Source organism: Camelus dromedarius, chromosome X (genome assembly GCF_036321535.1).
Source record: "Camelus dromedarius isolate mCamDro1 chromosome X, mCamDro1.pat, whole genome shotgun sequence".
In the NCBI taxonomy this organism is placed as follows: domain Eukaryota; kingdom Metazoa; phylum Chordata; class Mammalia; order Artiodactyla; family Camelidae; genus Camelus; species Camelus dromedarius.
The window spans coordinates 100,099,958-100,124,943 of NC_087472.1; the positions used below are offsets into that span (position 1 = coordinate 100,099,958).

At 43.9% G+C, this 24,986-nt stretch overlaps 1 protein-coding gene across 9 annotated transcripts in view; it reads left to right on the forward strand.

Moving 5' to 3' along the window:
- The window catches only part of SH3KBP1 (SH3 domain containing kinase binding protein 1), a 300,059-nt gene extending 286,126 nt beyond the window's left edge, over nucleotides 1-13,933 (forward strand). For all 9 annotated transcript variants that reach the window (XM_031445777.2, XM_031445773.2, XM_064483354.1 and 6 more), the window contains 5 exons: nucleotides 383-492; nucleotides 3,897-4,025; nucleotides 8,220-8,488; nucleotides 11,253-11,316; nucleotides 12,317-13,933. In XM_031445777.2, coding sequence (XP_031301637.1) covers nucleotides 383-492; nucleotides 3,897-4,025; nucleotides 8,220-8,488; nucleotides 11,253-11,316; nucleotides 12,317-12,358 — 614 coding nt within the window. In that variant the 3' untranslated portion in view covers nucleotides 12,359-13,933. The remainder of the gene's footprint in view (nucleotides 1-382; nucleotides 493-3,896; nucleotides 4,026-8,219; nucleotides 8,489-11,252; nucleotides 11,317-12,316) is intronic.
- The last annotated feature ends 11,053 nt before the right edge of the window (nucleotides 13,934-24,986 follow it).

The following is a 24,986-nucleotide window of genomic DNA, read 5'->3' on the forward strand; positions in this document are numbered from 1 at the left end:
CTTGTGATAACTGCTGATTGTATTGCGACCATAAGAATGTTTTATCTACCAAAATGGACTTGGATTTGTGGAAGGAAGAGGATTCCTCCTTTACTGCTCTTTCTGTAGCTTTTAAAGATTTATGAATATAGCTGTCGAAGAGAGAAAGAAAAAATCATGTTTCTCTTTCTGCCATGTTAGCTTGTTAAACCGAGGAGGAAATGATTGTGTTATTCAGTTTGAGTCACGTATATGAATGACCAAAGGATGTAAACAGACTTCAAAGTGTAATCCAGATGCAAATCATGATTATTAAGGAAAAGAGGGGCATGTGGCATGTTATCAAAACCTTCCCTCACTCCTATTGTTGTTCTTTAAAAAATCTGTTTTACTTTTGTTTTAGACCTAGAAGGTTTTGACTCCGTGGTATCATCTACTGAGAAACTCAGTCACCCAACCACAAGCAGACCAAAAGCCACGGGGAGGCGGCCTCCGTCACAGTCTCTCACATCCGTAAGTGCCTCCTCGCTTCTTGACAGCTGGAAAGCAGGAAGGATTAGAGCCTGTAGCTAAGGACTCTTCTGCAAGTGGCTGACATGAGGACACGCTGGGGAGAGGGAGGGCATGCGCTACACTACTGACCGGAAGTGATCTGAGAGTCTTCTGGAATCAAGCAGTATTTCTTTCTTTTTATCCTTTCTGTATCTGCCCGCGAAGTGGGAACGCCCTAATCCCACTTCCTTTCTCTCTCCTTCCAGAGGGATTCTTGTTTGAACTGGAAATGGGTAAGAAAAAAAGTCATGTTTTCTGGTGGAAAAGGAGAGCAAAGCTGATTCAGTCTGCAAACAAAGCAGAATTTTACTTAAAAAAAAAAAATCGGCCACTATATGGTGCCTGGCAGTGGCCAAGCCTTTTTTTCTCAAAGTGCTGTCCTCAGCACCCTCTGGGGAACCCCGCACAGACCTTTAGGAGATTGGGTTTTAACATATGAAGCACCTGCTCAGGCAGGAAAGAACAGTCAGAAGGCTCCGGATAACCTGCAGAAGTTTTTCATTTGGATCTTTTTGAATAACTTCCTTTCTTATTAGAAACCTGTAATACATCTGTTGTACCAAATTGTTAACAACAAAATGCATAAAGAAGAAAGTTACCTGTAATCCTGCTCCCCACAGCTAAGAACTATTAACCTCTTGCTGTATAGCCATTCTTTCTTCAAAAATGGGATCACATAGGGCGCACTGTTCTGAAAGTTGCTTTTCCCCCCTTACATGGCACCCCTTCCCCCAGTCATCACACTTTCTTCCATCACATCACGGTGAATGGCTACCTGCTGTCCTCGCCTGTGAATACTCGACATTTATGTTTCCACTTCTTCATCATAAACACTGAAGTGAATGTCATCGTAGAAAAATCTTGATGCTTCTGCAGGCAGTGTATGTGTATGTGTATATCTGTCTGTCTGTCTGTCCATCTATTTATCTCTCTGTATATATGACATTGCCTTGTCCTTGCTGGGAATTCGGGCCAAAGGCCTTGGACCGTCACCCAGATACACCAAGGAATTAACCTTGTCCAGGTTTCCTAGGATACTTTCTACTTTCACCTCATCCCTGATCCTACCTAAGGGCTCATCATGTAGAAGAAAAAGAATGCCACTTCCTTTGAGCCTCTTCTCTCATATCCGCTGAGTCTGGAAGTTTGGTTTCAGTCGTCCTATTTTCCTCTTCATAGGAAACATATCTACCTATGTGTTGACATCTTTTGGGGAGAAAGACTTGAGAAAGTGGCTTACTTTTTCACTCTTCTATGGAGTACTGTGTCAATACTGCCTTCTTTCTCCCTCCCTCTCACCCCCCTACACGCTCCCAAACACCTCATATACACACAACCTAAATCATCGCTTCTTAGTGGCTCGATATTTAAATTTTTAATCCTACCTCCCACATCTTCTCTACAAATCCTTCATCACTTTTGTTTCCCCTCCAAATTCTTCCCAACTTTTCAAGATCCAGAGGGCCTTGGGGCATCAGAATTAAAGACAGGGAAATTCAAATTAGCATCCCCACCCCACCCTTGGTCCATACATCCCATGTCTGAGAGTTGGTTTATATTTAGGGGAGGGCGCACGGCATCTTCACTCCACTTCTAGACTACACATTTGTTCACTCACTCATGCAACAGATACTGATGGGCATCTCCTGCAGGCTCAGCTCTGTACCAGGTACCACAGCTCCAACTGGGAATGAGACATACGTGGTCCCTGCCCACGGGAAGCTTAAGGCACAGTGGCTCAGTTTGGCATTTTATATGGAACGATTTTATTTGCAGACTTAAGACAACAAGATACATGTGTGCTCTAAAGAAGTATAAACACTTTTCTCCCTGCATTCCTGTCCATCCCCACAGGGATGTATACGTTCAATTCATGTTCATTCTTCTTCCTGGTAGCACCTGTCAGTTTTTCATAGCAGAATGGGATTAGTGGATATGGACATATTCCTAAAAGGCCATTAGAGGGAATGATCAAGGAGATATATCAGTCCTGACTCCCCAGCTTGTGGCCTCTCACCCTAGTTTGAGCTATTTATGTTTATAGAATTCAGAGAGCAAGCTTTGATTGGCAGCTCATGAACCATAGGTTCTGTAGGAGGAAATTGGCTCTTTGAATAAAATCTCAAAATGAGAGGATAGAGGCATTGCAAGGTGGTTAAGCAATTAAGCTTAGATGAAGAAGAAAGCTTAGCTGGGGGGTGTTGTTCGAAGTAATTGGATTTTCAGATTAAATGAAGATTAACAAACAAGACCTTTTGATTTTAAAATGTTGCTTAAAAATTCCCTAAATGTATGGCCTTAGTAGTAAACAGAAGGAAACAAGCAGTGTTTGTAGGCGTGATTTTTCTATAATGGCACCAAGTGGTGATGCTAAATGTGACAATTTTTTGACCATAGCGGTAGAAGGTAGAGAGGAGAGGCTGAGTATGAACTCACCTGCAGATATCTCTGCAAGAGCCTTCCTTTAAAATGATTCCTTGCCACAGGAACTCTTTCCTTTGCTTTGTCCTAAAACCTGGAAATGACAGAGTGATTCCAGTGAATTGGTTCACATTTATCCAGCTTTTGGATCTTCACAGTGAGGCAGGAAGGATAGGAGTGTTATCCCCATATTTTACCAAAAGATGCTGCAGTTCTGTAAACATACCTTAGCAGAGGTGGACTCCGCAGTGGATGAGGACTGTCCACGGCAATGAGGACAGCATTTTAGGAGCAGATGTGAGCTTGCTGTGCTGGCAGGTAGAGCTGTGCTCCAGGGCTGCGGGAACTCTGGTCACTTGACAGCAGGGCTGCTGCTCCCTTGCCCCCAGAAATGGTTTCCTCGCAGAGAAGTCCTTTCAGGCACTTCACTCTGCAGCAGGTTCAATGGTTCTGAAAAAGGATCAGGAGGGAATGGAGGAGAGGCAGGTTAGAGGCAGCTTCCTCTCGACCTGAGTGTCCTTCTCCACCGGACTGTCAGCCCCCTGAGAGCAGGGACCGTGCTGGCATGTTAATAAGTTCAGTACCTAGCTCAGTGCTTAGCACACAGTAGCAAATGCTGACATAGAGAGAGAGGCTCTGAGGGATGGAGGGAGCAGGAAAAGGTGGATGACGGATGCTTGCATGGATGAAATGACCAACAGGCACCGGTGGAAAGAGCCCATAGAAAGATCCTTGGTCTAGGAACTCTTTGCTTCCTAGTCCCAGCCCTGCCACTCTCTCCAGCACACAGATAACAGCACGCTTCCTGCCTCGTGATTGTAATGAGGAGACAAACGGAATAGTAGTGTCGAGTGCTTTCAAAAGCATACAGCATTATGTTAACAAAAGCTATGTCAGCTAAGGCGTAATTCTGACAAAAAGCATTTTCTTTTGGCTTTATCCAGTCTTCGCTTTCAAGCCCTGATATCTTTGACTCCCCAAGTCCTGAAGAAGATAAAGAAGAACACGTTTCGCTTGCACACAGAGGAGTGGACACGTCAAAGAAAACTTCAAAGACTGTTACCATATCCCAAGTGAGTGCCCAGCCGTGGTGAGGGCGTCCCAATAGCACGGGATCCCTGCCTTTTCATGTGTGCTCTGATGATGAGTTATAAACCCAACGAGGATAAACAGTTGTCTTAGTCATTTGGGGCTGCTGAAACAAAGTGCCGTAGATGGGGCGACTTATAAACAATAGAAATTTATTTATTACATTTCTGGAGGTTGGATGCCCAAGATCAGGCTGCCAGCATGGTCAGGTTCTGGTGAGGGCTCTCTTCAGGGTCGCAGACTGCCAACTTCTCTCATTGTATCCTCACCCGGAGGAAAGAGGATGAGAGAGCTCTCTGGGGTCCCTTCTAAAAGGGCACGAATCTTACCCTTCATGAGAGCTCCACCCTCATGACCTGATCACCTTCCAAAGGCCCCACCTCCCAAATACCATCACAGTGAGGGTGAGGATTTCCACGTACGAATTTTGAGAGGACACAAACATTCAGTCCACTGCAACAGACAATGCAGGTTTTTGTCATTCTTTAGTGACAGTGATTTATTTTGGTCATCAAAATCCCTAAGGTATGTTACAAGTCTCCCAAACTGAGCAGAATCCCTGAGATACAGGTTCAGAGTTCATTTCTCATGTTTTCTCTTGTGGTTTGATCTCCTCTTTATACGTCACCGCCCCCTCTACAGACGTCATCACACACCACCGCCACCACTATCATCACCATCACAACAACCAAAACAAATTTAAAAGCCTAGGGATGTCTAGAAAGAATACATTAAATATATTAAATGCCAGGCTCTCTGCCCACAGATTGTGACTTTTATGTTCAAAACTAGCGGTGTCACAAATTATGGTTGGCAGTTCATGAATTTGAATCACTATAAGGGTTTCTTAAAGAAATGCTGATTTGGATTAATTTATTAGGATAAATGTGTAGTCTGAAAACATTTTGACTTCATTGCATGCCCAGGGGATGGTATAGCTCTTTTATTATTAGCTTGTGAGGAACAGAGAAGACATTGTTTAGCAACTGTGTGTGGCTTCTGAAGGGTTCCCCGTACAAGTTTTGTTCATCCTGTGAATGTGAAGTACGATTTTAAAATTCCATTTTTTTCATGCTAAGAGAACCCAGTCAATTGGAATTATTTTTCTGTCAACATTAGCAACTGTTTTCTGTCTAAAGGCAGAAAAGTGAAGTCACTTCTTAAGGCACTTGACGCAGGAATTAACACAAAGAAGTCAAAGGTGATGTAGAATTTTCGTTTTCGTAGATTTAAGAATTTACATGTATAGATTTTCTTTAAAATCCGATATAGTCAGCAAAAGTATGATCCTGTAAAACAGATCGATTGTAATTATTCACAAAACTGAAGCACTTCCTTTTTAAAAGGATTCCATTTGCAGAAATTGGATTTAGACCCGTTTTTCTCTGGTGACCATAGGTATGCCCACAGTTGCAGGTGCTCCTCCATCCCTAGAGTGTCTCTCTAGTGACATCTACTGGTGGGCAGTGGCTCTTCACGTTTCTGATTTGCACTGTTCTATCCCATTAGCCTTTTTCCCTTCCCTGGAGTTGTCATCTCATGTTGTTTATTGCTTCTAGAAATTCCACTTGAACTAATTTGATCAGGACATTTGGTGGCCTATACTCTGTGGGGACTTAAAAAAGCACTTCTTAGCTGAAGTGGGCTGGGAGAGTGAGTCACGTAGGAAATGCTAAGAGAAGCATTGTTTCAGGAAGTGCCCGGAAGTTGGTCAGTGTGAGGACATTGGTGGGTCTGGGGAGGCGCAGGCGGATGCAGGGTGGGAAACGGGGGAGAGTAGAAACCCAGGAATAGAAAATAAGTGAAGAACGTAAGGTCAGGAGAGCATCAGTCTTCAGACTCAGAGTCACCATACCAGGCTTGAGGGTCCAGCTGACAGGCAGGGAATTAAATCTCAGTTCTGCCACTTATTAGCAGTGAGACTTGGGGGATTTCTCAGCCACACCCCTAAGCCTCAGTTTCCTGCTCCGTCAGACGTGTGTGCCAACTGATCCTTGTTTCAATTGTCCAGCCAACGTCCGGCATATATCCAGTGCTCCAGAAATGTCAGTTCCTCTTCCCTCTTACTATGGCTCCTACTAACAACAAGCACAGGATGCTAGCTTGCTATCCCTGGCAGCAGAAAGCGCTTTTCCTCAATGATAACTTGGCAGAGAAAAGGCGAGCAGAGAGGCTGGGAATGATGGCCCATCTGCTTCTGGCTGACTCTGCCCAGTTTCTCCCTCTGGCACAGCCTGAATCCAGACTCTGCCTCCTCATCTTGCCAGCCTGGTCCCATCTTGGCGCCTGCCCTGGGAGCTCCACCACCAGCCTCCCCTTCCTCCCCTCCCCTCCCGACGTCCTGTCTACAACCTGCCCCCTCCCCACCTGCCAATCATCTCACCTTCCCTTGCTGCCGCCCCTCACCAGGCCTGCCGCTGGCCCCTCTTCCCTCCCACCTGTGACTCTCCCACTCCCTGTGCCCTCCTGGCCCCTCAGGACACTTCTCTATCGGGCCTCCCCGCCTCTCTCCTGCATCTTCAGCCTTGGCTCTTTCCCTCGAGATAGCTTCCAGCTCAGGGTCTCCCCCATCTTTGAAAGCAAGCAAAGCCCTTCCTTGAGCCTATCTCCTCCCTGCCTCCCGAGGCTTCTCCATGATCTCTCTCTCTCCCCCCTCCCCCTTTCTCCCCCCTCCCTCCCTCCCTCCCTCCCATCTTCCTTCCTCAGCTGATGGTTCGGAAAGAGAGTTCTCAACTTGCAGACCACACACCTCACCTCCCATTCAGGCCCTAACCTGCCTTGGTCAGATTTCAGTCTCCCTTGGCTCCACCAAATGGGCCCTCCCCCCCAATTTTCCTCTCAGCACCCTTCTAGAAGCTCCCCCTCCAGGAGATGTCCATAACTCAGGCCCCTCCTGCCTGGCTTCCTCCCCTCTCTCACCACTCTGTCCCCAAGGGCTCTCACTTCTTTCCACCTCTTCAGTTTGGGGCATCCCCAGGTTCCATCACTGAGCCTCCTCTCTTTTCGTTCTGTATTATCCACCCCCATGGCTGCCACTTCCTCTGGTGATTGCTCTGGCCCACCTTACTCTTTGAATCATTGGCTCTGCCCGTTGGCCTTCCCCCGGCTCTCCTTCAGGCCCCTAAAATTCACTGTGCCCAAATCCGAGATCATTGTCTGGGCCTCCAACTTGTTTGTCCTCCCATGAAAAGATCCAACTTTAATGCCTCCTTCCTCCATCCCCCGCCTCCCTGGCCCTCAATCTGTACTTCCTCCTCACCCGCTACAGCCTGTCCAGGACCACATCCTCCTGGTCTTGGGGTGTCTGCTCCAGGAGGGTAGGGACTACATCTTTGCGTTGGATGAGCCTGTCACTGCCGCATCTCTCAAAGCTGTCTGTTCTCTATTCTCTTGGCCGCTGCCTGAGTCAAACCCTCACCCTTTCTAGCTGTCACTAGATGAGAGTCCCCCAGCAGTTCTCTAGACCTGCAGACTTGCTAGCCCTTCAGCCCGTCTGCAGCCACAGTGATCTTTTGCTTGGCACGTGGTCTTCTTCACCCTTTCCACCAGCCCCCGAGCACCCCCTACCTCTCTCTTGCCATCTCTGACCTTCCAGCCGCGTGGCTGGCTGCTTCCCGTGAATGCATCCACTCTCCAGGCTCTGGGCCTTTGCCTGGCACGTTCCCTCCTCCTAGAACTCTTTTCTCCCCTCAGCCTGCCTCTTTTCTGACTGCTCCCTCATCTTCCTCCTCCAAGATGGGGCTGTCAGCTCCTCCCTCCCGGACGCTTGGTCCCTTTGGTGGGCTTCTGCAGCTCTGTGTGCTTCCCTCCTGTGGGCAGACTCTCCTCTCATCTGTGGTGTGTCGGTCTGTTTGTCTGTACCTCAATGGGTTCTAAGCTCCTTGAGGGCCAAGAAAATGTTTTGCTCACTGCAGAGTTTGCGGAGCCTAGTGAGTACATGGACCTCTGGCCGTGTACATTAAACTAGTTAGAGACTAGCTGGTCGGATTGAAAATATTTAGGGGGATGCCTGCACCACGTGGGCCTCTGAGCGCTTGTGGAGGAAGGTCAAATGAGTGAGTGGAGCATGTGGAGGGACGTGGGGACAGTGATGTAGCTGGAGAGTCTTAGTAAACAGGACGGGGAAATGCAGCGCATGAACCCCTGGCCTGACTTCTCTCTGTCCCCCGTCGTCACAGGTCTCTGACAACAAAGCACCCCTCCCGCCCAAGCCGGGGACCATGGCGGCGGGCGGCGGCGGGCCAGCCCCTCTGTCCTCAGCAGCATCTTCCCCCCTGTCGTCCTCTTTGGGAACAGTTGGACACAGAGCCAACTCCCCATCTCTGTTCGGCACGGAAGGAAAACCAAAGATGGAGCCTGTGGCCAGCAGCCAGGCAGCCTTGGAGGAGCTGAGGACACAGGTCCGCGAGCTGAGGAGCACCATCGAGACCATGAAGGACCAGCAGAAGTGAGTGTCTGCGGCCCCTTCTCTCACTGCCTCCTGTGGTGCTTTCCACCGGGTCAGGGCCTGCTCTGCCAGCCTGGGTCCCAGCCTGTCTGTGAGGACCCCCCACCCCGTGATGGTGGCAGCAGGGGTGGGAATGGGCGTGTGAACCGAGAGGCTTCATTTAGTTCTGCTCCACACGTCAGCTGGCCCAGCCGCACGCGGGAAGGCACGGCTGGCCGTGGAGCGTGCAGGGAGGAGTTGGTTACAAGGACTGATGCGCTTAGCGAGCTGTTAAAAAGAAAGATCTTCAGATTCCCATCCAACACAGTAATGTACATGCACCACTTCTTAATAAGCCCAACAGCCAGCTTTGCTTCTAGCATCAGAAAAATTGCCATGTCTTCAACTAGCTGCCTCATGAAGGAATTGGCTTGCATTTCGGGGCTGCGGTGTATGAAAAAGACGCAGGGAATCTTTAAACCTCAGCAGGATGTTCTCTCCAGGAGACCCCGGGGCTCATCCTGCGTGCCTGCACGCACACACTCTCCACATCTCTGACCATCAAGGGGCACTGAGATGGGGAGAGGGACCTGTGAACAAAAATAAATATTATACGTCTATCTCTCAGGGTGCTGTGTGCAGTGACAAAAAAACAATGGTGAAAGGATTAGAAATCAGGGGGCACTTACCTGAATAAGCTGAGATGCAGAGAGTTTAGGGAACAGTTAGCTGTTTCCTGAGGGAATGGCGAGGCATCTCAAGGGGGCATTTCCTAAGTAGGGTTTTGAAAGCCAACCTACGATGGCGAAGAGCAGAGTGCCCCGCAGAGGGAGCGGCGCGGGCTGTGAGCACTGTGGCTCTGTCCCACTTCCCGCCTCGGGCTGGGAATGTCATATGAATTTGGGGCCCCTTAGACTTACCCCCTCCCTGGAAGGGGCTCATCTGATAAATATGCAGAAGAGCAGATGGGATCAGAGAGGGTCTCAGGGCACCAGCCAGGCTGCCCCTAACTCCTTCAAGCCCCCAGCTCCTATCTGGCCCTGTGCATTATCTCTTTAAATACCCAAAAGCCCCATCCACGTCCAGGTGACGGGTCCCCTGCCTAGACAGTGACGCCATAACCCCAGTCCATCCCAGAGTACTGGTTCTCAGCCTTCTGAATAAGACTATCATTGGGTCAGACTGACCTGGATCCAGGGCTCCGTCCCTTGGGGCCCTCCCTCTGAGAAGTGCCTAGGACTGTGCTGCACGTCTGAAAAGGCCTGCGCCCGAGTCCGAGTGCAGAATCACCAGTGCTTTGGGGCTGCTCCCCCCATGCTCCTCTCTCCACTGTGAAGCTGGACATAGTCGCCTGCAATTGACCTTCCCCCCGCCAACATCTTGAGTCAAATGTCACAGTGGCCCCTTTCCAAGGCCTGCCTTCCTCAGTCTGGCCTTTGTGCCCCAGGGCACCGCGTCCCCCCCAGTCTCCCCTCCTTGCCTTCAGCGTCACTTTCCTTTCCGCCTTCAGCTGAAGTCTGTGTCGACGCCCCTCATCCCCAAATGTGCGGTTCTCACCCCCTGCTTCTGTCCTGGCTCTTCTCCATCAACTCCCCCATCTTCCTCCCCCCTCGTAGGGGAGGAAGCTCGTATGTCACTAGCTCAAGACATAGTGACTTTCTTCGCACCTTCTTCCGCAACTAACTCCCCCAACCTGGATGGCTCGAGGCTTTGCCTGCCAGAGTCTTCCTGGAGGCGTGCTGTCTGCTTAGGGTCCCATCTTCTCCTTTCCTAAGCCCTGGGTGGTGCCCACTGAGACAGTGATGCATAGCGTGTGCTTCAGTAAATACAGTAACGGATCACAGCTGGCTCGTGTCAGAAAACCCAGCATGTTGACGGCAGTGCTGGGACCCTGGCCCAAGTACAGGGGCCGTCATGGTGCTCATCTGAAGTGAGCAAATGCTGCGTCACTTCTCCCTTTTTTGTTGTGCTGTTTCTGCAGTCTTTGTTTTTTGCTTTTCTAATCCAGTTTGTAAAAATGTATGTGTAAAATGGAGTGTTTGCTACCCTAAAATGGAGGACAGTTCTCTGACCAGAGTTAGGCTGGTTGCATCGTCCTACACATAGAGCCCTGAGTTTGCAAGTTTGCAAGTTCTGCTTCATGATTTAGTGTTGGAAGGGGCACAAGACTGTGTCCGAACGCGTGTCTGCTTCCTCCATGATGTAGTTACTCCATCGTTACTCAGTTATCTTACCTCCACATTTTCGACTGTTACTATTTGTAGGATTTTGTGAGACTCTGTGAAAACCTACCACTAGCCTTTTAGTAATTTAAAACTCTGGGACAATAAAGGAAATATAAATGGAGTAGTGAAACTGTCTGCAATGAATATTATTATGTAAATACATTGAAAGACCAGTGATTCCGTAATAGAGGACTAGTTAGAGGGGAGGCGACAGAGTGTGAGCCTGGATGCCTGGAGTCTAGTCACTGGGCAAGTCAGGCCACCTCTCGGGGCCTCAGTTTCCCCCATCTTCTTCTTTGAGGAGAAGCTTGGACTGAGGGATTTCAAAGGTCGTTTCGGACCTACTGTTTGATGACTATGTATTTTGGGAGCCCGGAAATAATGGCAAGCCTTTCCATCTGCAACAGACTTCAAGCCGTAGCTGTGCAAAGAAAATAGAATGTTCTGGCCACATTTTCTTTGTAAAAGGATCAGAAGGATTTGGAAGTGATAAGAGACTTCTTATCTCCTATTGGGGAAGTCTGGGCTTTTGTTTAATTTTATCGCTGTTTGCTTTCCAGACGGGAGATTAAGCAGTTACTGTCGGAGTTGGATGAAGAGAAGAAAATCAGGCTTCGGTTGCAGGTAGGTCCCTAGTGTCCTGTTGCCCCTTAAGAGGCTCAGTTGGGGGTGGGAGCAGAGTCAGGGCTTTATTTTGAAAATAAATGACAGTGACTTTTTCTGCAGATTTAGACGCGCTTCCTGTGACAATTTTCTTAGAATTATATAGCCTTATTACACATTGTCTCCTGGGTCCAGGAAGTCTAGGGGAAGGGGGACATTAGCAAACGTGCCCCTAGTTGGATTTCTTATTTGGAATTTATCTGAAACATCTTCTCTGTGGAAAAGTTCCCCCCAGTTTTCAGAGGCCTCATTGTAGTGACCGCCAGAGGGCATGGCCCCGGGGAGACCTCCTTGGCGCTTCCATCATACGGCCATCAGGACTCCAGGGACCATAGCTGTTCGCACTCAACACTTGCTCTTTATCTCTTTGCTTTTCCCTGGCAGCTATGGCAGTCCTGCCAGGGCATCAGAGCTCTGTCCCCCTCTACCCCGCTCTGATCTAACTCAGCCATTACCGAATGGCAGAGAGGGTGGAGGAGTGGGAAATGGTAGACTTTCAGCTCTCAGCCAGTTGGGGCCCTTGGCGGTGACAGATCCGTGCTGCTCAAAGGATTGGTAACTGCTTGTCCTCATTTTGGGGGTGCTGATAGATACCCCTTGTGCCCAACCACAGCTGCCTTCCAGCCCTGCCAGATGGTCCAGTGTGTCCGGACAGCCTGCTCCAGCCTCTGGCCAAGAAACTGGAATTGTTGTTGTATTGTTGCTTTTGACAAATGTGGAATACTGGTAGCCTGAGAATTCAGACATCCACCCTTTCCTAGTGCATCGTGTTGGTGCGCCTTTTCTTTAGGTTTATGTCATTTCTGACATGGCTATCAACTCTTCATTCACATGTCATTTCACTCATTTTACCTTTCAAATTGTCAAGTGGATTACTTTCTTTCAATCAACTTATCTTTCAGCTTTTCTCCAGCCAGCCGATTCATTGTGATTTTGTTCGGCTCTTGTTTTTCCTTCATAGATGGAAGTGAATGACATCAAGAAAGCTCTTCAATCAAAATGAATACTTGATAAATGAAATGTCGCATCATTCATCCTGAGTCCAAGACTCAAATTTTCCGCCCCAGCCAAAATAACCTTGTGCCAAAAGATTAAAGGTTTGCCCCAACACGTCCCTGTTTGAAAGATTAGCACAAAAGTCTTGATAGCACAACACAAATTCCATCCAAGAGGAGACTCTCTTCCCCATGGTATAGTCCTGGGTCTGGCACTGGTTGTGACTTAGAGCAAATTGTGCTAAAGGCTTTTTTACTATGAGATCTCACACGTGAAATGAAAACTCAGGCAGTTTAGTCCATGGTGGTACTATTTTGATGATATTTTCCATGAATAAAATGTAATTTTAGATTATTCGTTTACAAGCTTTATAATTTTATCATTTTTTAATCGTGTTTTGTCACAGATTTCTCCCAGTGTTTGTATTACATACAGTCTGGAGCGAGCATCCCGTTCTTTTGCTTTAGGCGGAAAGCTGCCTGGCTTTGTGTCCCCCCCTAGGATTCTATTACATATGCAATTTTAGGTCCAACCTGTCCCTTCCCCTGCCAGCAAACCTCACCACCCTAAGATAAATTTTAGCTTATATATGATGGTATATTTACAAAAACAGAAAGAGAAAATCTGGTATTTGTAATGATCTGTGCCTTCTTTTTACCACCCTCTTGATTGGAGCTTTTGTGATGCAGCTACCATGATTTAAAACACACACACACACACACACACACACACACACACTTTTTTTAGCCACTTATCAAAGTCCACTAGAGGCCACTGTCTTCAAAGCTTCTCTTGCCTAACCAAAGGTCGTAAGAGGAGACAGCTGTGAAGTTGGGTGTGCTCTTTGGTACCAGCTGCGACTTTTCTCCTAGTTTTAAGTTCTTGAACTAGAAATGTCAGCCCTGCTTGATTTTTCATCAGCCAAGTTAAACCCCCGCTTCCTGTCCTTTGCACCTTTTGAGTGAACAGAATATGCATTATTAAAGCGAAAATAAATAAAAGTAAAATGCAAATGAAAACAAAGGGGGGGGGAGTTGTATTATTTCCTGCTCTGGGTTACCCGTGTGTGCTGCTGTTCAAACTGTACTCACATAATGTCACTTGCCTTGCTCTCTTGTAACCCCTTCCTCAGGCCCAAGAGAAAGGGGGGAGGCTCTTGTTAAAGTGTAGCGGGTTGGATCGCTCTTATGGTACTGCTTTTTCCCACCGACCTGAGGAAACTGGTATTTGCTTGTCTGCTTTATCTTTGTAGCAAATGAAGAGTTCAGCCTTAGACTATGTAACTGTTTTCTCATCCTTAGCTGAAAATAAGGGGCACATTCTGTATGGCAAGATTGTTTGGGGATTGGGGTGGGGGTGGGGGTGGTCCCTTAATGGCTCCTGAAGATGTTTTGATGTGTTTCTAAAAAGCTGCTTTGTCTATTTTCTGAGTTTTAGTGTGAAACTACTAAACATTAGTAGATTTGCACCACCACAAAGAATGAGAATTGATAACACTGAAGGAGTGATGCAAAAAAAAAAAAAACAACCACCACCACCAAAAAACCACATGTTCTTGATCACCGAAAGTATTACAAACAAATGTCTCGTCCCCTCTCCCGCCCCCGCCTCCCTCTTACCTACATACTCAACCTTGTTGCTTGAGGCCGCTGCTTCCTCTAGAGTATTTACAGAACCTGGACACCCTGGTCTTCCAGGCAGGGTTCCAGAGTGGGAGCCCAGGTAAGGGGAGGGAGCGTGCAAAGAAAGAAGCCTGGCATCCTTCACCCTCATATCTGGACATACTGCCTTTTCAGCAGCCTTGCTCTCAGTGTGCTCAGGGCCAGGAGCACCAGGTTTTCAAGGGCAGCATAAAACATTCCTGTCCCTTTGACTATTCTAAGCATTTCTACATTAAACTTGAAGCCTTCAGAGATTTCCCACCACCTAATATAAGAATGAAGATTGGAATCTTTGACATTTGGATTTCTCGTTTACTCATCATGCAAATCCCTACTATAGTTTTATATAATGTGTATACAGAGTAGGATTGTTAATAATTAAAGTGAGAGGTTGGAGCGCCCTCGTGGGGCACTGGCGACCTGCAATATAGAGGGCTGTCGCCTTCTCCTCATAGAGCCATTGGCTTTCTTTGTATAAGGAGAGGGAGAAGCAGTTCTAGGAGGAGAAGGTGGCCTATCCAGCTTCATTACTGCCCTATGGGCTAACCAGCAAGAGGATTCTACATCATGGAACTGGACGAGCCACTGCCCAAATAGTCACCATCTTTACTCTTTAGAAAATGGACCCGTCAAGAATTCTGAAAAGCTTGGAAGTATCACTTTTGAAAAAATTCTTTTGCATTCAGCATGGACTCGACCAGCATCTATGGAGATTATTTTTTTGCTTCATTTTCTAAAGTTGTATTTAGAAAAGTCTTAAGTATTGTGGTTTGTAAAGAAGATGATTAAAATGAAGTTTTGTGAAAATATTTTTGTTCAAAGTTGTCATGGTCAAAGAGGAATGATATCTTGGAATTCAAGTCATTTTTCTCCATTTTACACAGTTTCATTACCCTTAGAAAAATGTCTTCAGAAGGCGTGGAATATAGTGCCCCTCCATCTTTCCCGAGTAAAGAGAAATAATCCATTAAATTCTGTGGCTGTGAATTCCATTTCTAAGTTGTTCAATTTTACATTCATATTGAAGCAGAAAATTCTGGTTAGGTCTAAATTCTTTTTTAGTGTAAAAAATCATTAAATTATTATTCAAATAATTGTGTAAAGCCACTTTTATTCATACACAGCCATCTAGACAGCATACTTAAGTACCTGATTCGTTTCTCCTATAAAGACAGGCTATGTCTATCATCACGTTTGTGTCTTTGGTTACTAATAGTGGGGTTTTTATTTCCTTTCATAGCCAGTTTCTTGATGGGAAAACCACAGGGTGTATAATTTATTGCTTACAGTTGCCATTATCTGTACAAAAATAATCCCCAGGTCCCACGAAGGCCTTTGTATTGTAACCTGAGGTCATCATGGTCTCTTTTTTTGTATTAGATTAGGTTTTAGTTCTCTAGTTATTTTAGCACAAATTAATGTCAAGATGTTTTAGCACCAAGAGGATTTGGTAAAAAAAAAAAAAAAAAAAAAAAAGCTTTTCTCTTTGGTTTTGTACAAATGAAAACTATAACAAAACACTGCATGTGTGGGTGATAGGTGTTGAGCATGGCCGATGGCGGTGTCCAGCAGAGGGAAGGCTTAGTGCGTATGACCTAAGCCTGGGGAAGAAGATGCCGTCCCCAAAGTTGGCTCTAATGAGGAAACACACTGGCCAAGGCAGAGAAGACTCTTTCCTGGCCAGAGATAAATGTTTGTCCGTGGTGTAAGGACAGAGAGAGGGTCATGTCTCTCAAGGTGATGAACCTCTGATGTCACTCCTAGTTCTGTCCCCAGGGTCACCAAGGCTTGTTGTCCACCACGTGGAGCAGAAGGCAGCCCCTGAATCCAAGGAGAATCCATGAAGTAGATGCCGACTCCTGAGAGGTGGTTTTATTTCTTGCTGTTTTAAGTGACCCCAAATTGGAGTGGCTGTGGGGGAAGCCCCTTCCCATAAATGACAGTGTGTTCTAATCATACTTGTGAATTCAGAATTCATAGTAAAATGGGCTGTTTCATTTTTCTTGTTGAAACAACAGGTGGTAAAATACTTCAATCACACAATGGAACAAGGTAACCTGGTAGGTTGTGGCTAGGATTTTCTGAGGCAAAAATAGAAAGAGAAAAAACTGACTGAAAAAGAAGCGTTGAGTTCCCGGAGAACCAGCTTCATGGGGCAGCTCTCTTTAGATGACAACACGTTGAATTCAGTTATACAGATAATGTCAGTTAAGCTGTGAATGCTTCCCTTCTCTGTCACCCCTAGAGAATATAACTAATGCTCCAAGAAACAGATTTGTTAGCAAGCTTTGAGCTCATTGATGGGGAAGTGCCTGGGGAAAGCAAAACTTCATTATCATTTGTTACTAATTTTTTTTTAAGAAAAAGCTTTAAAAGGTTTACAAACCAATTTTTAAACTAACCAAACTGATAAGGCTATCCTGAAGCCGAACAGAAAAACCATAAAGAAAGGAAAACTGAGAAGACATCTGTCTTAGGAGAAGTGGAGTAGATTCTCTTCAAGCTTCATGAGTATTCCTTAGTTTGGGGGTGAATCTGAGAGCACCGGGAACGTGGCGTTTGCTGAAGGGAGGTCGATGCACAGAGACCCTTGTATGGAACACCCACCCGTCCCCTTGCCTTGGCCCCAGGAGGCTCTCGAGAAATGTCCTTTTTTGTCCGCACTAAGGGCAGTCTCCTTGGAGGAAGTGAATCTGGAATGAAGCAAGAGGGAGAAGTCTTAAAAGCACACATCTAGTGCTGAGTATCTGGCAGGGGGTGATGAGCAAGACAAAATGAGGAGGCAGAGCTGAGGGTGAGAACCATCAAGGTAATAGAGGATAGCACATGCTAAGGAGGGGCCTGTTCACAGGAATCCTACCAACGAATCTTCCAAGGTTTAGAGAACCAGAGTGATGACTGTAGACTCACATGTAAAACCCAGTCAGTCACCTTGAGTATTTTTAACTAATTTACTTTATGAAGCTAATATTATACCCAAACTAGAAAATTAAAAGTATAAAGCAAAAAGCAGAAATTGTCCTGATTTAATTCATGTACAGCTTTTCATCATTTTAGTGTCTCATAATGGAGGTTATTCTGTGTACATAGTTTTATAATCTACTCTTTATTCTTCGTATTATCATTATTTTGTCATTAATTTTTTAGAAACGTGACTTGTAATGGCTGTATAATACTCTGTCTATAGATATGCCGGAGAGTATTTAACCAATCTTTTCTTGAACATGGATTGAGTTGCTTACAATGTGCCGGACACCATGATAGGTGTTGAATGCAACATAGCCCCTGTCCTCAGGCAGCTCAAATCGGGGGAAATAGACAGGTAAGCAGGCAAGTCTTCTACAGCAAGAGAACATGACCACAGGGAAGAGTCCAGGGGCTTTGGAACTGCGGAGCCTTGAGGGTGTGGAGGTCAGGAAAAGAAGGGCATTTTTCGTTAATTCCATTTTTTTATGTTAGAAAGCTATGATGAGCATCTCTGGGCATAAATCTATGTCCACATTTCCAATTTATCCTTAAGACAGTTCCTAGAAGTGGAGTGTGAGTCTGAATTACCTGAGATTTTTAGCAAGAATAGTTTTTGCCTGATTATAAACATAGTTGATTTACCATTAGTATACAAAAGTGACTAACCACCCATCCACCTCTAAAGTTGTATTTACCTAAACCTCCATGGGTGCCAAGTCTGGATCTTTTCCTTCTGGCTAGTCACTGCTCGATGTCACATCAGAGAGGCCATTGCTAACCTGCTGAATAAAACAGCAACTTTAGCCTTGATCCTCTTGCAAACCTTCATATTGATAGCCTGCTGCGTTCATACACACACACACTTACTTGTCTGTTTTCTGTCTCCTCTCCCTAGAATGAAGCCACCATGATGACAGTGACTTTATTTTCTTCACTGCTATGTCCCCAGCACCTAAAACATTGCCAGGTACATAGTAAGCACTTGATACATATTTGTTGACTGAATAGATGAGTGGGTCATTATGACTCATGCCAAATGGAATTTATTCTTTAAATACGAGCTGCCTAGTTTTACCTTTACCAAAACTCTAAGTGCAAAACTATAGCATTCAGGAGGATTCATGACATAAGAAAACAGTTACGAAGAAAGCCTTCAGAGGCACTTGTACTTGAGTCTCAGCCAACACCTGGACCTGAAGGAATGTGCTTACATCACCATGGATCTTAAAACAAGTTCACATGGTCTGTACACCTATCTAAGATTTCATCCTCTATTAGAAAACCATGGCTACCTCTGTTTTTTTTTTTATTTGAATTATTTCTTTTTTTAAATATATTTTTGTTGAAATAGTTTACAATGTTGTGTCAATTTCTGGTGTACAGCACAATACTTCAGTCGTATAGGAACATACATATATTCATTTTCATATTTTTAACCATAAGTTGCTACAAGATATTGAATATAATTCCCTGTGCTATACAGTATAAATTGTTGCTTATCTATTTTATATATAGTAGTTAGTATCTGCAAATCTTGAACTCACAATTTATCCCTTCCCACCCACTTCCCGCCTTGGTAACCATAAGTTTGTTTTCTATGTCTGTGAGTCTGTTTCTGTTTTATAAATAAGTTTGTCTTTTTTTTTTTTTTTTTTTTTTTTTTAAGATTTCACATGTAAGTGATATCATACGGTATTTTTCTTTCTCTTTCTGGCTTAATTTCACTTAGAATGACAGTCTCCAGGGGCATCCATGTTGCTGCAAATGGCATTCTTTTATTACTTTTGTGGCTGAGTAGTATTCCATTGTATAAATATACCACCACTTCTTTATCCAGTCATCTGTTGATGGACATTTAGGTTGTTTCCATGTCTTGGCTATTGTGAATAGTGCTGCAATGAACATTGGGGTGCATGTATCTTTTTGAACTAAAGTTCCCTCTGGATATATGCCCAGGAGTGGGGTTGCTGGATCATATGGTAAGTCTATTTTTAGTTTTTTGAGCAATCTCCATACTGTTTTCCATAATGGCTGCACCAAACTGCATTCCCACCAGCAGTTTTCTCCACACTCTCTCCAGCATTTGTCATTTGGTGGACTTTTGAGTGATGGCCATTCTGACTGGTGTGAGGTGATACCTCATTGTAGTTTTGATTTGCATTTGTCTGATAATTAGCGATATTGTGCATTTTTTTTTCATGTGCCTATTGGTCATTTGTATGTCTTCATTGGAGAATTCCTTGTTTAGGTCTTCTGCATGGTGACCTCTGTTTTAAGACATAAAGCATTATGTTTAAATTAGATTCACTCTAGAGAAAGAATGTATTCAAAGGTAAGCATATTCCTTGACACTTTACTCTTGACACTTCTCTGAAGTCAGCTGAGAACCTAATTGCTGCCCCTCAGGGCTGACCATTTGCCCTGAGAGTGATGAATAAGTAAGACCTGTAGATGAGCCCTGGGCCTCCAAGACACCCGATAGGGTTCTTGGGGTGTGATCCCTGAAAGAGTATTAGTAGCATCACCAACCAGGAACTGGCAGCAATGAAACTTCTTGGGCCCTGCCCTAGGCCTACTGAATCAGAAACTCTTCAGAAGAACCCAGCAATCTGTGTTTTAACAAGTCCTCCTGGTGATGCTTATGCATGCTCAAGTTTGAGGACCATTGTCATGGGGGGGAGGGGTCATCTTACGCTCCATGAATTGTGTATAGAATAATCCATAGCAATCTTTTCCAGAAATCTCTAGTTAGACTTTGGCTGCAGCAAAACAAGATGGACTGTCCAAAAACTATGCCATGGTCTCTTAGGTTGCCCTATATGGAATTGACATTTGTAGGTCAAATATGGTTGAATAGGGCTTCCAGTTTCAGTTCAGAGATGGAGAGAGCTGCAAGATGTCCCTCCTGTGCTTACAACAAGAAAAAATCTGGACAGACTGGAAAGTCAAAGAGAACTGAGTTTTCAGAACAAACAGCCATTTCAAAATCTGGAGAGAGAGAGTCACTTTTTTTTTTTTTAAGACATAGGACTTGAGCATTTGATTACCAGGGACAGAAGCCACCACGTACTATAGAAATGGATAAAGATATCAAACTAGAAATTTTAACAAATTTCTGGAGGCTTAGTATGGACTAGCTTGAGAGTATGGTGCTCCTGGAGGAAAGGGTCCACCTTTTTGCAGACATTTTGTCCAGGAACCACCCCCTGGCTCTTATGGGGGGATCAGGGAAAATCCAGAGAAAACTCATGGTGCACACTGGAGGCACTGGCTCAGGAATCACTAAGAATTCCACTCAGACCCTTCTCCCTTAAGGAACAAAAGGCTTATTCTGCAGGAACAGCACCTGGCCTGAGGGCACTGGTGAAATACCTTTGCAGCTGCAGGAATCAGTTCTACTCAGCCTTAGTCCCCATCTCACCTAAAAAATAAAGATTTAATCTTCAGGGAAAAGAGCCTCAAGGCTGTTGATTGAGAACACTGCTGGATACCCACAGCTTCTGGGGAAAGAGGTAGAGGGAGAGCTCTATACCTGGAGGAGAAGCAGAATCACTTGTGATGAAACTGAGCCTTGTAGTATTAGAGACACCTCTCCACCATGCTCCACTAGCACACTAACAAGTCTCCAGGAATAACAACAGTGGATTACAGCAGGGAGAGCTGCAGGAGATAGACTGGGGAACAGCACAAAGGGGAGCCCCCCAACCAAGAGGGAGGGCCAAAAAAGATCACTAGAGGGATTCAGTGTCTCTGATGTCCATAGAGACAATAAACCTCAACACTACCACAGTATCTACTGCCTTATACAAAATGTCTGCCTTTCAACAAAAAATTTCAAGGCATGCCAAAAGGCAAGAAAATGCAATCTGAAGAGACAGAGGAATCACCAGAATCAGACTTAGATATGGCACAGCTGTTGGAAGTATCAAAGAATGAATTTAGAATAATTATGATTACTATGTTAAAGGCACTAATGAAAAAAGTAGACAATATGCAAGATCAGATAGGTAATTTAAGCAGAGATAGAAACTATAAGAGAATCAAATGGCTGGAAATCAAAAACAGTAACAGAAATGAAGAATGTTTCTGATGGGCTCATCAGCAGACTTAAATACTTACATTTACTTGAATAAGTAGCAGGACTGATAAAAAGAGAAGGCACAAATCACCAAGTCAAGAAGGAAATATCACTACAGACCCTGTATCAATTAAAAGGATAATAAGGGAATACTATGGACAAATTTATGATTATAAATTCAGTATATTAGAAGAAATGGACCAATTTCTCAAAAACCACAAACTATCAAAACTCAACCAAAATAAAATGGAAAATCTTAACAGATTCCATAACTAATGCAAAAAAAACCAAAACAAAACAAAAAAAAAAACTGAACTTGTAATTAAAAGGCCCCAAAAAAGAAATCTCCAGGTCAAAATGGTTTCCCTGAAGAACTCTACCAAATATTTAAAGAAGTAAAAGCAATTTTACACAATCTCTTCTTTCTTCTTCAGAAACTAGAAGACAGAACACTTCCCAAATCATTTTTGGGGCTAGTATTACTCTGATACCAAATTAAGGCAAAAACAGTGCAAAAAAAAATGAAAACTGCAGGTCAGTATATCTCATGATCCTAGATGCAAAAAACCCTTAATAAAATATTAGCAGATAAAATTCAGCAATGTATGAAAAGAATTATGTACCACAACCAAGTGGGATTTATTCCAGGTATGCAAGTTCAGCATTCAAAAATCAACCCATGTAATCTACCATATCAGTAGGCTAAAGAGGAATAAATCATGTGATCATATCAATTGATGCAGAAAAAGCATTTGAAAAAAAAATCCAATATCCATGCACAACAAAAACTCTCAGTGAACTAGAAATAGAAGGAAATCTCTTTAACTTGATAAATAGAATCTACAAAAAACTTAGCACTAACATCATACTTTGAGCAAAAAACTAAATGCTTTCCTTCTAAGATCAGAACAAGGTAAGGACACCCACTCTCACTGTTCTTAGTCAATACAGAACTGCAAATTCTAGCCATAGAAATAAGGCAAGAAAAAAAAGGGATACAGGTTGGAAAAGAGAAGGAAAACTATCCCTATTTTCAAATTACATGATTGTCTATATAGAAAATCCCAAGGAGGGTAAAAAAAAAAAAAAAAAAAACAAAAAAAAAAACAAGAAACCCCTCCTGAACTAATATGTGGGCTCAGCAAGGTCATGTAATACAAAAGCAATGCACAAAAATAATTGCATTTCTACATGTAACAATGAACACGTGGAACCTGAAATTTAAAACACCGTGCCGTTTGCACTCACTCTAAAAAACTGTTACGTATACATGGGTATAAACTTCATAATTATGTACAATATCTGGATGCTGAAAATTAGAAAATTCTAATGAAAGACACCAAAGAAGGTCTAAATAAATGAAAGGAATACCATGTTCATAGATTAGAAGATTCAACATAATAAAGATATTAATTCTTCCCAAATTAATCTATAGGTTTATGTAATTCCTATACAAATCCTAACAAGGTTTTTTGTAGACATAGACAAATTTATTCTGAAATTTCTATGGCGAAACGCAGGCTCTAGTAAAACAATCCTGGAAATCTAGCTAAAACAATCCTGGAAAAGAAAAATAAAGGAGGACTCACTCTACCCAACAGTAAGGGTGACTGTATAGCCTGTTCAGTAGCCAAGACAGCGTGGTGTTGGTGGAGGGATAGATGCATAGGTAAGTGGAACAGAATAGAGAACCCAGAAATAGACCCACACAAATATGCCCAACTGATTTTTGAGAAAGGGGCAAAAGCAATTCAATGAAGGAAAGAGCCTTTTCATCAGATGGTGCTGGATCAATTGAACATCCAAAGGCAAAAACTGAACCTCTACCTAAACCTCACACCTTATACAAAAATTAACTCAGAGTAGACTTTAAATGTAAAATGCAAAACTATGACACTTTTAGGGGGAAAAAAACAAAACAGGAAATAATCTTTGAGCCCTAGGGCTAGGCAAAGAGTTCTTTAACTTGGAATCAACAGTATTATACATAAATGGAAAATTTGATAAATTGAGCCTCATCACGATTAAAAATGTTTGCTCTGTCTTTGAAAGACCCTGCTAAGAGGATAAAAAGACAAGCTAGAGACTGGGAGAAAAATATTTGCAAACCACGTATCTGACAAAGGTCTCCAGTCTAGAATATATGAGAACACTCAAAACTCAACAGTAAGAAACCAAACATTCCAATTAGAAAATCAGCACAAAGGCTTCCAAAGGCTGTGCCAGTCATTGAAATAATCTCAGATCAACAGGCACATTAGGAAAATTACTACTATGCATTACAAGTTTACAAAGAAAAGGTGTCCTTTTATAGCATCATAGTTAAAAAAGAATCTTAGAAGTGTTGAAAATTTTCTCTAGCTTTCCTCTTTCCAGTTCTGATCGGTGTGTTTTACAGATTTCCGCAGAGCCTATTTTCCGTTCACTGGCCACAAAAGTCGGTGCACATTGATGTCACTGGTGAAATTGCTAATTTCTACCAGGACAGGAATTAGGATTTCTCTAAAGCTTTATCCTGGCAGTTTCTGCTTTCTTTTGGGGGTGAGGTGGAGGGATGGACTATATTATTACTGAAACATGACGAGAAGCCAAAGTGTTGTTTTATAAGGTAAGTCCTACCTTGCTTGTGTCAAAATGGTTTGTGCTATGCTGCAAAGGACACCATCAAGAAAGTGAAGACAACCAACAGAACGGGAGAAAATATTTACAAATCACATATCTGACAAGAGACTTGTATCCATAATATACAAAGAACTTTTGCAACTCAATAATAAAAAGACAAGTACCCTATTTAAAAATGGGCAAGGGGTCAGAGTGGACTTTTTTCCAAAGAAGTTATGCAAATAGAGGATAAGGACATGATGCAATGCTCAACATCATTGGTCTTTAAGGGAAACGTAAATGAAAATCACAGTGAGGTACCACTTCACTCCCACTAGGATGGCTATAATCAAAAAGACAGTAACAAGCATTGGTGAGAGTGTGGAGAAATTAGAACACTTGTACATTGCTGGTGGGAATATAAAATGGTGGAGCCGCAGTGGAAAGCAGCTTTTCTGAAGCTTAAAGATAGAGTTGCCATATGACCTTGAAATCCCATTCCTAGTTATATACCCCAAATAAATAAAAAAACCTTTGTCCACACTGTATGATTCCATCTATATGAAATGTCCAGAATAAGCAAATATATAGAGACAAAATGTAGATTGGTGGTTGCCCAAGGCTGAGGGGTGTTGAGGGAGATGGAGAGTGATGGCAAATGAGTACTGGGGGTTTTTTTTGGAGGGGGAGGGATGAAGATGTTCTAAAGCTGAGTATCGAGATGGCTGCTCAGCTCTGTGAATAAACTAAAAACTATTTAAATGGGTGAATTGGGTGGTTTGTGAATTATATCTCAAAACTGTTATTTAAAATGAAAAAAAAAAAAAAACCCCACAAAAAAATGAAAACCTTGTGACAACGTCCAATGCATCCTATCTTTTAAATACAATTACTACCTGCAGTGGTAGTACTATGGCCTGCAGTCTTAAGTGAGTAGTTCGTGGGACCCAGGTCAAAGTTCACAATAACTTGCATGTGTATGAGGTAAGAAGTAAATGTACGCACGCACTAATAACATGAGTCAGCATTATGAACAATAAGCATGTGGCACTAGCATGAGTCAGCATTATAAGCAATAATAGGCATGCGCCACTAGCATAATAAAAGGACAAGTACGTATACCTGAGTGCGCGCCACCCGCTTGTCCTGCAATAAAGTGCTGCTTTGCTCCATGTGGGCTCCTCGGGCATTTTTCCAGTTGGGCAGCTCACCTCCTCAAATCCCCTTTCGGCCTCCTTCGGCTGACACTTGGCGTAGCCGGCCGGATGAGATGAGTGCCCCTTCTGTTCCCCCTTCCTGTGACGGGGAGGCTCGGATGAAAACAATGT